The sequence below is a fragment of the Podarcis filfolensis genome (assembly GCF_964270895.1).
Source record: "Podarcis filfolensis genome assembly, chromosome: 5".
NCBI lineage: Eukaryota > Metazoa > Chordata > Lepidosauria > Squamata > Lacertidae > Podarcis > Podarcis filfolensis.
In genome coordinates, this window is record NC_139608.1 from 50,856,135 (window position 1) to 50,872,990 (window position 16,856).

Sequence of the window (16,856 nt, forward strand, 5' to 3'; positions counted from 1 at the left end):
CAGGAAAGGGGAACCTGTGTTCCTCCAGCTGTTGCTAGACTCCAGCTCCCATCAGCCCCAGGAAGCATGGCCAACAGTCAGGGATGATGGGAGTTATAGGCCAACAATATCCCATCAAACTCCCATCACCTCTGACCGTTGGCCATGCTTCCTGGGAGTTATAGGCCAACAATATCTGGTGAACTACATTTTTGCATCCCTTCTTCAGGGAGAAAAGATGAAGCAAGCAATCACAACAGGATACAAGAATATTCTGGCTAGCTCCTAATGAAAAAATGTAAACTTGCCAAAATTTCTCAAGCAAATATATGCAGATATAATTTGCATGTGTGTCCATTATGATCCCTTTCATTAGCCTTTTCACATGAATAATCTTCTTATTGCCCATCCTTTCTTAAAGATGCACTAAGATATATCTTTGTATGCCAACAGTCACAAGTATGAAAGACAACATGATGCTACACAGCATTACTGCTCTGGAAAGTATCTGTGGAAGATGCCATTATCTTTAAGGACATGGGGGATGTAATTGCTTGTGTAGCCCACTTCTATAGGACTTTGTCATATTGTAGACTATTTGCCTAGAGGCAAACACATCCTGGGTAGCAAAACACCATTTTATTAGTAGTAAACAGGATGGCTTTTTTGTTTAGTGTGGGGTATGTGCATGGACAACTTCCACAAACCGACAAGTGCCATTATGGCTCACTATAACTAATACATTGCTATGGACGTCATGCAAAATACACTCCCTTCTCTTCCAGCTGCACCTTCTGCCAAATATATTTTTCAGACATAAGATGACTTGTTTTTCTTAAATGTGCTTATTTGAATGTAGAATACTATTAGTCTGGAGTAGTTTAAAAATACATTTCAGAGTGCTCAGTGTGACCTATATCTGTCCTTTGGGATCATAAATCACTGTACTGCCGACTGCTAGTCCACAGCATCTCCTTCCTTCTTTTAGTCCTATCTGCCCAGTATCAGAATTTCTTATTTTAGTTCCTCCTTCCCATCCATTTCTATTCTACTTTTCATCCTCAAAAGTTACAGAAAGTAGCTTACAACAATACACAACACAATTGTAGATATGAACTGATATGGCTTTTGTGGAGTCACCTCCCTGTGATTTCTTCCTAAGCTCTCTTTCATCACTATTTATTGATCTGTTTGGTAAACACACAGTCACAGACAAAAAAAAATTACCACAGATGCGGACATTAGTCAACAACATTCCATTGCGCCACAGATGGGAAATGCTGCAAGAACATTAGTCTATTTTTCTCCCTGCGGCTATGAGATACCATTCCACAGGTACACATGCACACAAACAACAGGCAAGCGACAACAGACAAAGATAATACACGAGTCTCTAATGTTTCAGCTTTACCTACAACCGTGTCCTTCCATGAGAACCTTTAAGTGATTTGCTTCTGGCACTAGCATTAGCAATCCCACACTACAGACTGTTGAGAAAAATGTTGCTCAACATTAGAGACAAGTACAAGATATTCAAAGTGATTGTGGGGGTCTAAACAGCATTTTAGGAGGTTACTCAAAATACCCAAACAAACATTTTGAAAACATGCATTGCATAGTTGTACTGCCCCTTAGGGTGGCCAAGTGCAAAAAGAGGACACGGATTCTGCCCCATATAATAGGGAATTTCCTCTTCAATACATGTGCTGAGGAGGGAATTTTGCCTTCACAAAGGATGCATGGATCCTGCCCTCTTTTACACCTGACCACCCTACTGCCAGTGGATTGTGTAATTCTTCCCAGCTGCACACAATCAAATACGCGAAATCCAAGTGGGGAAATGGTAGGCAGATATGGCAAAGACAAACATGTCTAAAATAAAGGACAGGGGCACATTTATGTCTGAATAAAATCACTTAACTGAAACAGGATTAGACTCAACAAAGGATCATCAATGGATTTACTAAACATTGAAGAAGGAAGTGATCAAAAGGTGAGAGGGTTGGCATGTGCTTCTTTAAGCTACAAAGTGAGCACCACCTTTCTTTTCCCTCAATTCTACATCACACCTTTTGCCATTTACTGCCATCTTATCAGCATAGGAAGCTGCCTTATACTGAGTCAAATATTATTCCAGCCACCTCAGTTTATTTTCAGTGCTGGCTGGCAGCAGATGTCCAAGGTTTCAGACAGGCATCTCTTCTATTCCTATCTGGGGATGCCAGGGATTGGACATGCAAAGTAGCAGAACGCTACTGAGCTAAGGCCCTGAAATAGATTCAGGTGGGTAATGAGACCATATGAAATATGACCATGAAACAGGTGCTTGTGCATGCAGATACAGCTTCCTATTCTCTTCTGTATTTTGGTTTCAGAAACCAAAATATAATCCCTGTGGTGTTGCATTCCCAACTGTCAGTGAGCAGGAATTTTGCAAATTAAACAGCTCCCTCAGACACCACAATTTCTTTCAGCCACTGTGTTACCTTCAATGTCCCCCACCCACTAATGTCTATTATCTGAATCCCCATCAATAACACCAAATTTTGCACAACCCTCCCTCCCCGCTGGAATAAAGAGGAAAGTCAATGTAGGCAATCATGACTAATTTGGTTTGACTACAAAATTATTCTTTCTGGTTTGAGAATTTGGCATTTCTGAGTAATAATAGTTTATTATTTATACCCCGCCCATCTGGCTGGGTTTCCCCAACCACTCTGGGCAGCTAGAAATTCTGGGTGGAGTAGAAATTTAGACCTTTTCTGCTCACTAGACACTGATTAGGAACACAGGCTTTGCACCCAAGTATTGCCCCTTCTAACTATTCCCTACATTGACAATAAGCTGGGGTTTCAATCAGGGAATATTCCCAGACCTACCTGGAGATGCCATGGATTAAACCTGAGACCTCATGCTTGCAAACACTTTGCCACTGAGCTATGTCACTTCTTCTTTGATTACTTGATTCAAAAGCATCATGAAGAATCTGAGACTTTCTATGGGGTTTTAATGATGAATGCTCCTACCATTCGAACACTCCTCTCTACCAACATGAATGGAATCTGCACAGGACCAAGTATTCTTCCTTCTCCATCACACTCATAATGACCTAGGCTTTTATCAGCCTGCTTTAACTAACTTTCATTTTAAAAGGGAGAACACTCCAATTTGGGGAAGCAGAAAATAATGCAAACTAACCAGTCCTAACTAGAACGCATGGTTGTTTAATTCCCTTTGTGTTCTCCTGTCTGTCACACACCTTTCACCCTAATCAGGTCCTTCCCGGAAGTGTTTTGTGTATCATTTGTCTGCATGAACCACTAAATCTCAATTTAAATGCAAATCCGCCTTGCTTGCAGGCAGAGGTTGTCCTGCCAATGATGCATGATGTCATTTTTCTAAGCCAGCTCCCAACTGGCTTTTCATAAGCCCTACCTCTTGTAATCATATATTTCAGTGACTGGTTCATGTTCCAATGGGGTAGGTAGAATACAGGCAGCACTTTGATGGTCATGAAATTCAGATGGCCTTTTTTTCTGGGTCCAGACTGCTGTAAATGTTCCTGTCTGGTTTTATTCTAGAGAACAACTGCTTTTAAAGTTTTCTGCTTCCAAGTCTGTGGGTGTGGCTTGGAAACGTGATTTTAATTCCCAAAAGTCTGCAACTTAAGCAAGTTTGTGCCCATCAGAGTAGGGAGCTGTTTAGAAACATCTTGTTTCCTTCTGCATTTTGGATTTCAAATGAAAAAACTCCCTAACAATAAACCTACTTTTCATGACTTTTGAAAGAAACATTTAACATGGGAACTGACTGAGGATGCACAGCTCAGAGGCTATAAAAGCTTCCCTCTGCCTGCCATTTTGGCTGATGGTCACCTTCAATACTTACCTTGTACGCAGCTTGCCTCATAAACTGCTTTGCCGGCTGCTTCCAGATAGCTGGCACTGTGATGACCCAGCGCACTTCTGAGTTTTCAAACCCGGAGTCCTGATCGCTCAGCTCCTGGAATAAAAGAAAGCAAACTTGTGGTGAGAGGCAAAATTGACACCAGCTGTTTCTAGAAGTGATGTTGTTTCCCAGTGGCTCCTGTGAAAATAATTTGACACTTTTCATGGTTTCTGTTGCTATGTCTATGTCAGGCTGTTTAAATAACTGGCTGACATGCCAAAAATGCATAGAATGTCGAAACCTGGGTTTCAGTTACACCTTCAAGGAGGTCCATAGGAAACCATGCCACACTGAAGGGCAAGTTCTTCATCTTACACAAACAAAATCAGGCAAATACAAGAGCATACCTTATGCCTTTGTAGTGAACATGGTAGGTTCCTCTAAATTGATGCTCCTAAGCATTAATCAGGCTGAGAAATATTTGCTGTGTTGGAGAGGCGTTCCCTGCACGCGAAAAAGGCTCTGCCACTATAAGCCTCTATAGTTTATTAAAAATGGCATCTGCTTAGCTTTTGTAACTTAGTACTTGGTACCCATGATCTACTTGATGAGGTCTATGAATGTGCCACATTTCAAACTAATCTAATAAAAATGGCCTTAGGTCCAGCATGTTTAAAAATGTTTCTAGAGCAAAAGGCGGCACCAAATGGTGTTTTTAAGTGAGGAAAGGGTACAGGGAGAAAAGTCCTCCCCTCTCCCCATGGTCCCAATAATAACAGAAACAGTTAATGGATTCTTCAATCTGCTGCCAAGACCTGTCAAGAGATTTCATCAATTTTAGTGTATCTTGGTTTGTTTCTGCCCTTCATTTAAGCAAGTGCCATACATTTTAATTCTATGTATGTTAAAAATTGTATGGTTTTGGTTATTTGTTTTTGGTTTTGGTTATTTGTCTGCAGCTATATAATAAAATGTGTTGTCATACATATTGAAGTTTGGTATGTCTATGGTGTTTATAGAGACCCTGCATGTATCAATGATGCTTAGGAAGACCCTGCATTTGTGGAACTGTTGCAGTGATGAACCTCCTCAGTTACATATTATTTTGTTCTTGGTTTTATACAAGCTCCCTCGTGTTTCTCACTCATCCTGATAGTACTTGCCAATAGAGCTTTCTTGTTATAAAACACAGTTTCTGCTGAAACACAAGCCAATAACTAACATGGGTGGGCTCACTTTATGCTGGCAACCATTCCAATGAATCATAATGCTGTCAAAATGAATGTGATACGTTGCTATGGCAATCCTTTGTAGAAATCCTTGCATCATGACTTTCATTTGGGTTATGTGCTATTCGGGATACTTGTCGCTATTTGTATATGTATTTGTAATTGTATGGTGCGCTGGCTGTTTTGGTGTAAACAAGAAAATTATTTTATTTGAAAAGAAAGTACCAGGGATGTTGTACAAGCAAATCATATCCCGAGTTTGGTATTCCTGCCATTGGGTAGCATATTTTTTCCTATCTTTCTTGCTGTAGTTGTGGGCGGGGAAAAGATGTAACAGAATAAATTAAGCCTACACAAAGCACACACAAAAGCAGAGTAGGTTAATTTTCTAGCAATCTGCTTATTTAAGCTTGGCAAATATGAGACTCTTAATATCAGGGTTGTGGGTTTGAGCCCCAAAATGGGCGAAGGATTGCTGCATTGCAGGGGTTTGGACTAGATGACCCTCAGGATCCCTTCCAACTCTACAATTCTATAATGTAGAGCTGGCTCTGCTGCAGACTAGCCTTGAACACCACATGAGCGCCTGCTCTGTGACAAAGAATTGGAACCACAGCCGGCCCATTTAAAACTGCACACCTTAGCTCTCCCATCGGGAGTAAGAGTAGAGAGAACAGAGCTAGCAGGTATTTCACTACCTATGCAGGAAAAGGCTGAAGGGGAGCACTTCTCCTGGCACCTGATTCTCTAACTAATGGGGAAAATGGTGTTTGGGCTTTGTGGGCTAAGTAATCATGTGCTGGGCAGACATGGGCCAGCCAAAGACACTGTGCTGCCTAGTGTGAAAGACAAGATGATGCCCTCCTAACACAAATAGAAGACAGCCAAGCTGGCGGCAGAACCTAACTTCAGCACTGTGGAGGGGACAGCATCCTCCAGCTGAGGACAGCAGGCTAACATCCTCCAGCTGAGGACAGCAGGTAGATGAAGGGAACGCAGTGGATGTAGCCTACCTTGATTTCAGCAAGGCATTTGACAAGGTGCCCCATGATATTCTTGTAAAGAAGCTGGTAAAATGCGGTCTTGACTATGCTACCACTCAGTGGATTTGTAACTGGCTGACTGACCGAACCCAAAGGGTGCTCATTAATGGTTCCTCTTCATCCTGGAGAAGAGTGACTAGTGGGGTGCCACAGGGTTCTGTCTTGGGCCCGGTCTTATTCAACATCTTTATCAACGACTTGGATGATGGACTCAAGGGCATCCTGATCAAATTTGCAGATGACACCAAACTGGGGGGGGGGGGGCTAACACCCCAGAGGAGAGGATCACACTTCAAAATGACCTTGACAGATTAGAGAACTGGGCCAAAACAAACAAGATGAATTTTAACAGGGAGAAATGTAAAGTATTGCACTTGGGCAAAAAAAATGATAGGCACAAATACAAGATGGGTGACACCTGGCTTGAGAGCAGTACATGTGAAAAGGATCTAGGAGTCTTGGTTGACCACAAACTTGACATGAGCCAACAGTGTGACGCGGCAGCTAAAAAAGCCAATGCAATTCTGGGCTGCATCAATAGGAGTATAGCATCTAGATCAAGGGAAGTAATAGTGCCACTGTATTCTGCTCTGGTCAGACCTCAGCTGGAGTACTGTGTCCAGTTCTGGGCACCACAGTTCAAGAAGGACACTGACAAACTGGAACGTGTCCAGAGGAGGGCAACCAAAATGGTCAAAGGCCTGAAAACGATGCCTTATGAGGAACGGCTAAGGGAGCTGGGCATGTTTAGCCTAGAGAAGAGGAGGTTAAGGGGTGATATGATAGCCATGTTCAAATATATAAAAGGATGTCACATAGAGGAGGGAGAAAGGTTGTTTTCTGCTGCTCCAGAGAAGCGGACACGGAGCAATGGATCCAAACTACAAGAAAGAAGATTCCACCTAAACATTAGGAAGAACTTCCTGACAGTAAGAGCTGTTCGACAGTGGAATTTGCTGCCAAGGAATGTGGTAGAGTCTCCTTCTTTGGAGGTCTTTAAGCCGAGACTTGACAACCATATGTCAGGAGTGCTCTGATGGTGTTTCCTGCTTGGCAGGGGGTTGGACTCGATGGCCCCTGTGGTCTCTTCCAACTCTATGATTCTATGATTCTAACTTGGGAGGCAGATGCCACAGGGCACAGACAGCTCTGTCTGACAACACCTCACTGCACCCTCTCCCTGAACCACCTGCCACCTGAGGTAGTCAGCCTGTGCTGCCCAATGGTGAGGCCAGACCTGCCAGGTGGACAAAGAAAATGGGTGGTGGCTGGGGCAGCAGAGGAAACAATGAATTGAATTGAATCTAGGAAGGTACAAGGGGAATTTGGGCCATTCATACACCTTCAGCAAGCTCACAAACAGGACATGAAGATGATGGCCTTACCCTGTTTTATCCCCAGAATAATCTAAAACACAGAGGTATTTAAATACAGAACTGTTAAGGCTATCTTTATCAGTCCTATTGCCGCTTCTTGTGACAGATAGTTCCATAGCTTAATTATATGTACGTTTGGAAGAACAAATGTATTGTGAGGCTGCCTGAATTTGTTTGTCTGCTCATTGCTGCAAAGACCCCCCTGGTTTTGAGCACTGAGCTCATCTCTGTCCTGGACTCAAGTTTTTCCAGCAGTAGTCAGTCAAATACATCTAGAAAGCTTGCAAGCAAGACCAACAGTTTACCTCTGGCAGCTGGTACGCAGTGGTATACTGGCTCCGAACATTGAGTAACCATGACTATTAGAAGGAGCTCCTAGGATAAAGCCAGAGTGGAGCAGGTAGGAGGACCTTTGAGGGGTAGCCAAAATATTCTGGTTACTTTAAAATTATATCGGAAACGGCTTTCATTAATTCCTACAGAGCTAGAGTACAACCAACAGCATATGAATTATGGAGTTCTGCAGAAATGTCTTGCTGGTGAGGAAGAAGGTTGTATCTAAGTATCTAGGACACCTCATCACCATCACCATTTCTGCATCTCCTGCAGCTGCTCCACTTTGTTTACATCAAGAACTGCTGCAGGCTGAAGTATGGCAAGGTTAAATTTGTTGGGCCAGCATTTGTCGCAGTTATAAACACAAAGAGCTGGGGACAGGAAGTGTTCCTTTACCTTTAATGCTTGTTCCTTGAAGTACTGCAGAGCGTAAGAAAATAGTTCAAGTGCCTTGACTTTCTTGCCATTTGCAGCTGTCAGGTCTGTTTCCAGATTGAGATTCTAAGGGGGAAGGAAATGTTTAGAACATGTTTAAAAGGAAGTGGTAAGTGTCAAAATCCATTCCACTGAGGTGGAGAGAATGGAATTTGCTATTGCTGAGCTCCATCACTTAGGTAAAAATGTGACTCCAAGCATCGCACCTTTTCCTTTTGACAGTGAAGTTCACCATTCAGCCTTTCCCAACCTGGTGCCCTCCAGATGTTTTCAACTACAACGCTATTCAGCCCCAATGGTCAATGGCCAAGGATCATGGGAGTTTTCATCAAAAAACATCTGAAGGCCACCAGGTTGGCGGTGTCTAGCTGTGCTATCTCTGATTTTCATAAAGGATCAAGCTTTTTGCTTGTTGGTTGTGGTTTCAAAGTAGGCCAAATTTAACCCCCTATGCTGCTTTCTGTGTGCCCAGAAGCTATTAAATATTATTTTAATTCCTAAAATGTATACACTGGTTGATTGTAAACCCCCCCCCAAAAAAACCCTCAAAGCACTTTACAAAAGATAAACCAGTAAAATTAAGGGGGGGAAAATACAACCCTACTTTAAAACATATGAATGTACTAAAACAGCGTAGAGTTACTTCAACTTTGTAAGCATCTAGGTAGGCATGTTTTTAGCAGGCACCCAAATGAGTTCAGGGAAGGCACCTGCTTGATCTCAATAGGCAGAGAGTTCCAAAGTTAAGGTGCTGCCACACCAAATGATCAAGTTCTTACAAAGGCAGAACAGGTATTATGAGGCACCTGTGGTGGTGCCAATTCCACCGATCGAAGAGGTCAAGTGGGCACGTGTAGGGTGAGGTGCTCTTGTAAGTGTCTGAGATGACATGCAACTGGCGAAAATGTGAGCACAAGAACCAACAACTATGCCAAAGGCTTAGGATCAGAATGCACAATATTATGAAACCAGAACCTACAGATCTTTTGGCTTTCCTTAGTTATAAAACACAGGAAAGTGTATTGGAAAGAGAAGTGTCAGAAAAGCCATAGGGCTCAACTCTGGCTACTTTCCTTATCAAAATGCTTTCCTCTGCCTGGATCTGTTTAAAGCACAGTGTGAGTTCTTTTGGATGAGGGTAGAATTAACATGTCAAAGAGGCTCTGTTATACATTAGAACTTCAGAGCTAATAATATGACTGTCAGGAAAGGAAGCTGCCGAAATCTCCCAATGTTTCTTCCTTTGGTTTGAAAGCCAAGACTCATTTGTTCAAAGCTTACTGTGAAGTCTGCCCTTGTCTACTTTTACCATTTTTTCAGCCATCTCTGCATTACTCTGCTCTAAATAGTTGTCACTTTCTCCCCAAAGATTAGGGAATTGGTGTCTGGAACTCAGTGAACCAAGCTACAAGATGTTATGTGTCTGAATGGTCAGTTTCTACTTGTGAACTTAACTCTCACTCTGCTTATGGGTGAAATTACATCTGTATTTTTTAATAACTCTAGGATGATCCCTATACATGCAGCCACACAGTGATTACTGGGATCTGTGGGATATAATCCATTAGTGCAGTCAAATGCAACATTCCTTCTTTTCCTAGAGTTGGCACAGGCAGGGGGACATCCAGTCAGTGTAACTTCCTGTTCCACTGGTCTGGGGCTTCCTCCCCCTGGATGTGACCAGGGAGATGGGCAAAAGAGCCAAGTCACGCAACCATTTTTATCAGTCTTCTTATGTCTTGTCTTGCTTGCTTATCTTTTGCTGCCATGCTGTTCTCCTGCAGCCATTTTGTTATATTAATTTAAGTTTGCTGTCTGCAGGCTCTCAGCCAGCAGCACATGAGTTCAGTCTCCATAGGAAATGAACTCACACTTTGTTGTGTAACCACTAAGTAAAGCCTGCCTTTCAGGGATCATATCGTGAACTGAAATGTGAGTAAACTTTTTGTTACTTTACCAAAAAAGACTCTTATGTCTTTATTCTTTTAAGAGGGATTAAAGGGGACACCAGGAAATAACTAAGAGATTCAAACAAATCTGCAAAATAGCTTCCAGCTATATTGAGGGGAATTTGCTCTGCTACACCACTCACTAGAGTGAGTGAGGGAAGGATAATACTTATTCAATATATCCTTCCCTACTATCCTTAACATTCCCACAGGATCAACATGATTGAAGTGTCCTATATAAATGCCCACTAAATGCAAAATCATTATTCATACAGCAGATACACTAGCTCTGCATATGCCAGTGTTTGACATAGTGAATGCTGCAAGATATAAGATGTGCCTAAATGTGGTAGTAGATGAGGATATGGAGTGAACTAAATTTTAGTCACAGTAGACCCACTGAAATTAATGAAAATGACGAAGTTGGGTCCCTTAATTTCAATAGGTCTACTCTGAGTAAATCCTAGCTGACTGCCATCCATGGCCCCTACCTGCCCCTGTATTTCTGCCAAGACATTATGTCTCCTTCATACTTGATGATGTTCACTGGGAGACACATCTGCCACAGAAAGTCTGAACCAGCCCTACATATATCAGTGAGAATTCCTGCAACCTGCCTGTATTAAAGGAAATTTCACCTCCAGGCATGACACGATGTGTTGATGGCTTGTGAAGCGAAACAGAATTTAACTGGTGGTGACATGAATGGTATTAATTTTAAAAGGCTAAATAACCTTTCAGATAGAGGGAAAAGAAAAATACTGCAGAAAAGTATTAAGTTACCAGTTTCACATATTAAACAAAGCTTAGCTAGAATGTTGCGTGCATTATGATAACATCTGCCTAGCACCAGGAAAAAGAAATATTTATGCAGAAGCAGAAATGAGCAAATCTGTCAGCTTCAGTTTCTCTCAATTTCCTACTCTTAAGTTCACTTCTCCACACTTCCATACCAGTTTGCATTCCCCCCCCCCCAAAGCAGTCCTCATGAAAATTCCTCGGCATTTTATTGTGACATTCTCCCAATAAGCCATGTTTATGAAAACTTTGAAGAACAGCCATATTGTTTTGGAAGGTGCAAATTACGTAGGTTTGCCTTTAAATGTGAGCTGAATCAAACATCTCCCCTATCCCTAGAGAAAAGTATAGAATTCATCTGCTACTTACACCAGTTGTGTGAAGCTTCATCTTAAATTTCTCAAAATACAACCAGTGCTTTGATTCATTAGGATCTAGGTCATGATAGAAATCCCTGGCTGCGTAACCAAAACTGTGGAATTTTCTTTCTGGAGTTAAAAGGATAGTGGTTGGTGTTTTCTGATTCGACACACCAGGATCTCCTCCTTCCCATCGCCTAAAATACAAAAGACTTAAAATCAATGAAATTTTATGATATTTTAACATGCAGCCCAGAGAGTACAACAGCTGTTTGGAGTGTATGCATTTATTTAAAAGCATTTCTAAATCACTTAATAGTTTTTATAAAAATCCCTAAGTTGTATACAAAAATCACAAAAAACAATAAAACAGGCTCATCAAATTAGTAAAACAGCTTTATAAAATCAGGTATGTACAGGTAAAAAGGGGGAATTCAGAAAAATTATGAAAAGCATGTTGCAGATGATCACTCAAAGCATAGCTTTAGGGTGGTGACAGCTCCGTAACCATGACTAAGGATATGATTCAGGTTTGCATGCAATATTTAATGATAGCCAAGATTTATAAACTAACAAACCTTCATGGACATGTGTGGTTTAACCATGGTTAAACTGCTCAGATGATCAATTAAACCATGGTTTAGTATGGTTAACTAAACCGCGGTTCATAAACCATGGTTAGCATTCCATGCAAACAAGCCTGGAGAAGAGAAAATGGGGGCGGGGGAGGAAATCTCAAGGGTGCACAAAAATCTATATGTTACTGGCCCAACATATTTCAAAATATTAATCTTCAAGGGCACGACAAATAAGAACAATGAATGTTGTATTCAGTACAAATCAACGTTATAACACTGTTAAATTGTTGCTTATTTCTAATTTGGAGAATCATCATCAATTGAGTATTTGATGCAATATATTACTATTAAAACAATTATACAACAGATAATATAACTAGTGATTCTTTGTTTTAATAGTATTGCATTATATAATTTGTATTTGTGTACAATTATTATTATTTGAGGTGCCATGGAAGAAGAAATGTGTTTTAAAATGCACTGGGACATTGAAGTCTTTATTTTTGTGCACTCTTTGAGCTTTCCCTCTCCCTTTCCCGCCCCTTATTAATGGAGCATCATCTGGTTTTTCTAGACACAGTGGGAGAAATGGATGCTGGACCAGAAAACCTTTGGCATGATTGACAGGGCTTTTCTATTCAGGTTTGCTGGAGGAGCATGTAGGGGAGGAAGCAGGCTGCAGAAGCCTGACTTTTCCTCAGCACTCATGAATCTGGCTGGAAGCATATGAACACACCAAGTAGTGACATTGTTAATGAGCTTCAGAGAGAAAGTGAATGAGATTGAGATGGGTGGATGTTAAGGAGCCTGAAGAAAATCCTGGCAGTGTGCACAGAGCCACTTCTGCAACATCCAGCACAGATTGTCTTCCAGCTGCTTTTGCTGTCACTTTTCACTCATCATTAATGCACTAGCTAGATATCACAGCCTTTAAATTTGGTTTAGTTAGTGAAATCGTTAATAGGAAAAGCACTCTAACACACCAGAGCTTCGTCAATCTCAGCACCACAAGAAGTACAAGAAGTTCCCTGGGTATATACAGTATCATCCGTCCCCAGCCTCTGAATTCCCCTTTTACAAATGTGCATTCAGTCTTGCAAAGGAATGAAGGCTCGATGCTTGCAGAGATCAGCTTTGCTGAATGATTACATCCAATTCTTGAGAACTATCTCTATGAAGGCAAGCTCCAGATTTCTCTTCCTGTTATTTGGGGCAACAGATCTCAGACCAGGTCCACTGGATATATTTTGGAGCATCTCAAAATGGCTCTAACTGGGAGTCATAAGCTACAGCGTCTGGGCAATCTGCTTATACCAATCGAATGCTATGAGTACAGAATGTGGCCCAAGTCATCTCTATTTTTATTTATTTCATTATTATTTATTTATTTCTGTGGTTTTTTTTACTAAAACTTATTCACTTCTCCCTTGTTTGCTATATGTATGTAAAAACCTGCCTTGCAGTGATTTAGACATTTATTCAATCTGTATTTCATCTTTCTGAAAAATAGTGAAGGCAGCTAACAAAAATAATATAAATACATAAAATGTAACTGTTATAGATCCCACTCACATGAGGAATCCATTTTGTACCACCTGATTTTCAAAAATTCCTGATTTTCAAAACTCTTACTTTCTTCTTCTTTTTGATGCTATAAAGTTATTGTTATAGACATTTCTAGAAACTGCTGATTCCATGTTAGAGACAATTCCATGTTTAATTCCTTTTTTAGGGATACAAATATATTGAGTGAGTTTGTAGTCACCAGAATGTACAAAAATCCTATTGCTCAAAAGGTAAATGACATTACCTTAAGATGGCCGATTTCAAACACTTTAATTAGTTTTTAATGAGCCTCTGATATTCGGGGGGGGGGGGAGAGAGAGAGAAGGGAAGAACCCAGGTAAGAGGGCATCTATTCTAAACTGGATTGTTCAGAGACTGAACCAAAACTGCTGCCTGTTAAATCCTACGCACCAGCTGCACATTCAGCGCAAGAAGAAATATACTGTTTTGATTGAGAGTCCTTAATGACTGTAATTTTGACTCATTCATGGAGTGTTATGTTAATAGAAAGTGCACTTACGAGTTGAATAACTGTGACAGCCATCTATTCCTTCCTAAATAGAAACTGCATTAGACCCCTTTCTGGGATGAACATCTTTGAACTTTAGTTCCATCAGCATCAGTAATCTCACTGGTATCATGGCTAATATTTGCAAAGAATTAGTCTTTGGAAAACACAATTCATTTAATTTGTAGTACACACCGGATGCCCAAAATGTGATGCTACAGCAAGGCTGTGTGCATTCAGTGATTGCACTGGAAACTATACAAACCAGTACACAGACATACAATTCAGCTGCCAGATAATCTCCTTCCCCCTTTATACAGTATAGCAGGTTTCTAGTCCATAAGGATACAAAGATGAGGGTGAAAATATGCAATGCCTCATGACATCTTAAAGAGGGGAGGGAAGGGGCTGAGGAGGATTTGGGGGGGTAGACCAGGGTTTAGACTTCAGTCCTTTACACCACAGTATGATAAGGAAAAGAAGAACAAATTGTGTGTAAATATTCTTAATATGCCCATTTCTTACAGAATATTATCGGTGGCACGGAACAGAAGCCCTGGGCTAGGATTATCAACTGAAGGAGTCTTAGTGCCATGTTTCATTTTTTAAAAAAATGTATCTAATGCTACTGTTTTGTTTTTACAGGAATATTTCCTTCAAAGCCATGTTCTGGCAGACCTAGCCTCTATATCATAGTGATGTTTATGTAGACGAAGATAACCCTACTGGGAAATAGGGCTTTAAATGTCTGTGATCCCCAGTGAATACATATCTGTGAGCTCACCAAATGCTGCAGTGAGCCATCCATACAGATCTCATTATATGATGGCGTGCAAAGGTTAAAAGCGAAGAAAATTCTTCCAGAAAGGATTCCACTGGTGAAAATTAATAGTATAGCAATGCCTGTTTACGTTAGTTAGCAGAACTTTTGGACTTAATTATAGCAAGAAAGGGCATGTTTTAGGCCACAGAGCTTCCGACGGTAGAATTGTTCCTCTCTTTATCCAGCTAGCTTGTCACATACCTCTGATTACGAACTTAATTCGTTCCGGAGGTCCATTCGTAACCTGAAACCGTTCTTAACCTGATGTACCACTTTAGCTAATGGGGCCTCCTGCTGCTGCTGCGTCGCCAGCTCACGATTTCTGTTCTCATGCTGGGGCAAAGTTCTTAACCCGAGGCACTACTTCCATGTTAGCGGAGTCTGTAACCCAAAGTGTTTGTAACCTGAGGTGTCTGTAACACAAGGTACCACTGTACCCACCTCTTCAGTAAAACCTTTCTGGGACCTTATGCCAAGACAGACCACTTGGTCCATCTAGCTCAGGGCTGTCTACACCAGGCATAGGCAAACTCAGCCCTCCAGATGTTTTGGGACTACAACTCCCATCATCCCTGACCACTGGTCCTGTCAGCTAGGGATGATGGGAGTTGTAGTCCCAAAACATCTGGGGGCCGAGTTTGCTTATGCCTGGTCTACACCAAGGGTAGTCAACCTTTTTATACCTACCACCCACTAATGCATCTTTCTTGATGGTAAAATTTCCTTACCGCCCACCAGTGCTCAATGGAAGGACCCCCTAATGTGCTGTAGAACCCCCTACCATCCACCTAGAATCCTGAAAAGCCCACTAGTGGGCAGTAGGGGCCAAGTTGACAACCCCTGGTCTACGCTGATGGGCAGTGACTCTCTGCAGTTTCAGTTAGGAGTCATTTCCAGCCCTACCTAGAGAGACCAGGGATTGAACCTGCAATCTTTTCCATGCAAACCATGTGCTCTACTACTGAGCTACAGCTGTCCCTCACCATCTCGGCACCTCTGTACTTTCCTGATTCTCCCTCACCTCTTCCCCACTGCATTTTTACCAACCCTGAGCATCACCGCCTCATCCTTAATGTAGACTAGGAGAACTCTGGATAGGGACTTCTTCTGTTCTCTGCAGACTATTCTGCTGGTAATAAGGAAATGTTAAGCAACAGAAGAAGGATTCTGCTTTCTCTTCTGGTTCTTTGCAAGGTCAGGCTCAACTGGAAGAGGAGTGTGTGCATAGCTTTCTTAAAGGGAGCCTTTCCCTCACACAAATATCAGGTGTGGACCCGCCAATCCAGAATGTGGTCGCAGTTGGGGGTGGAGGGCAAAGGGTTAAAATTCCCCATGCCAGGGCCTTAATTTGGACTCAAAGTCCCATGCCTGCAATTTACTTTAAAAAAGTCATTCCCATAATTGCTGGTTGCATGAACGGCAGCACATCTGGTACGACAATGCAGCACACTCCTACCCCACCCCCACCCCTCCCTGCAGGACCACCAGCAGCTGGTGAATCCAGAGGACAGGAGAAAACTTTTTGACCCTGGTGGAAACAGAGTGCGACACTGCTGTCCAATCTTCGCCCTTGCATTGCCAATTGGTGCTATGGCAGAATGTCTGGGCAATGAAACAAGTTGTCTGGGAAAGTCATAAAATCTTCCCTGAAGGTGTATTTCCCCCCCCTTTTTTTTTTTTGGAACGGGAGAGTGAATGTGCATCTGTCAGGAATTATTTAGGTCTAACAAATCGGGCTAGTGCAGTGGAATGGATTACTGACCCTTGAAATTCCCTCCAGCTTTATGATTCCATGATTTTGGTTGGCTTTGCGATTTCTCATTTGCCTACTGTCAGTGCACAGTAAGCTTCACACTCAATTATCTGTCTGCGTGACTCACTTCATTGATTTATGCTGCTGCTGTATTAACAACTAAAGACAAGGAAGCCTTTTTTAATTTTTTTAAAAAAGATCTGGAAAGGAAATATCAGAAAAAGGATCGATATACA

At 41.7% G+C, this 16,856-nt stretch overlaps 1 protein-coding gene across 3 annotated transcripts in view; it reads right to left on the reverse strand.

Moving 5' to 3' along the window:
• The window catches only part of HSPA12A (heat shock protein family A (Hsp70) member 12A), a 49,835-nt gene that overhangs the window by 18,398 nt on the left and 14,581 nt on the right, over window positions 1–16,856 (reverse strand). For all 3 annotated transcript variants that reach the window (XM_083616114.1, XM_083616116.1, XM_083616115.1), the window contains exons 4-6: window positions 11,403–11,589; window positions 8,248–8,352; window positions 3,868–3,981 (exon numbers count right to left, since the gene is read on the reverse strand). In XM_083616114.1, coding sequence (XP_083472240.1) covers window positions 3,868–3,981; window positions 8,248–8,352; window positions 11,403–11,589 — 406 coding nt within the window. The remainder of the gene's footprint in view (window positions 1–3,867; window positions 3,982–8,247; window positions 8,353–11,402; window positions 11,590–16,856) is intronic.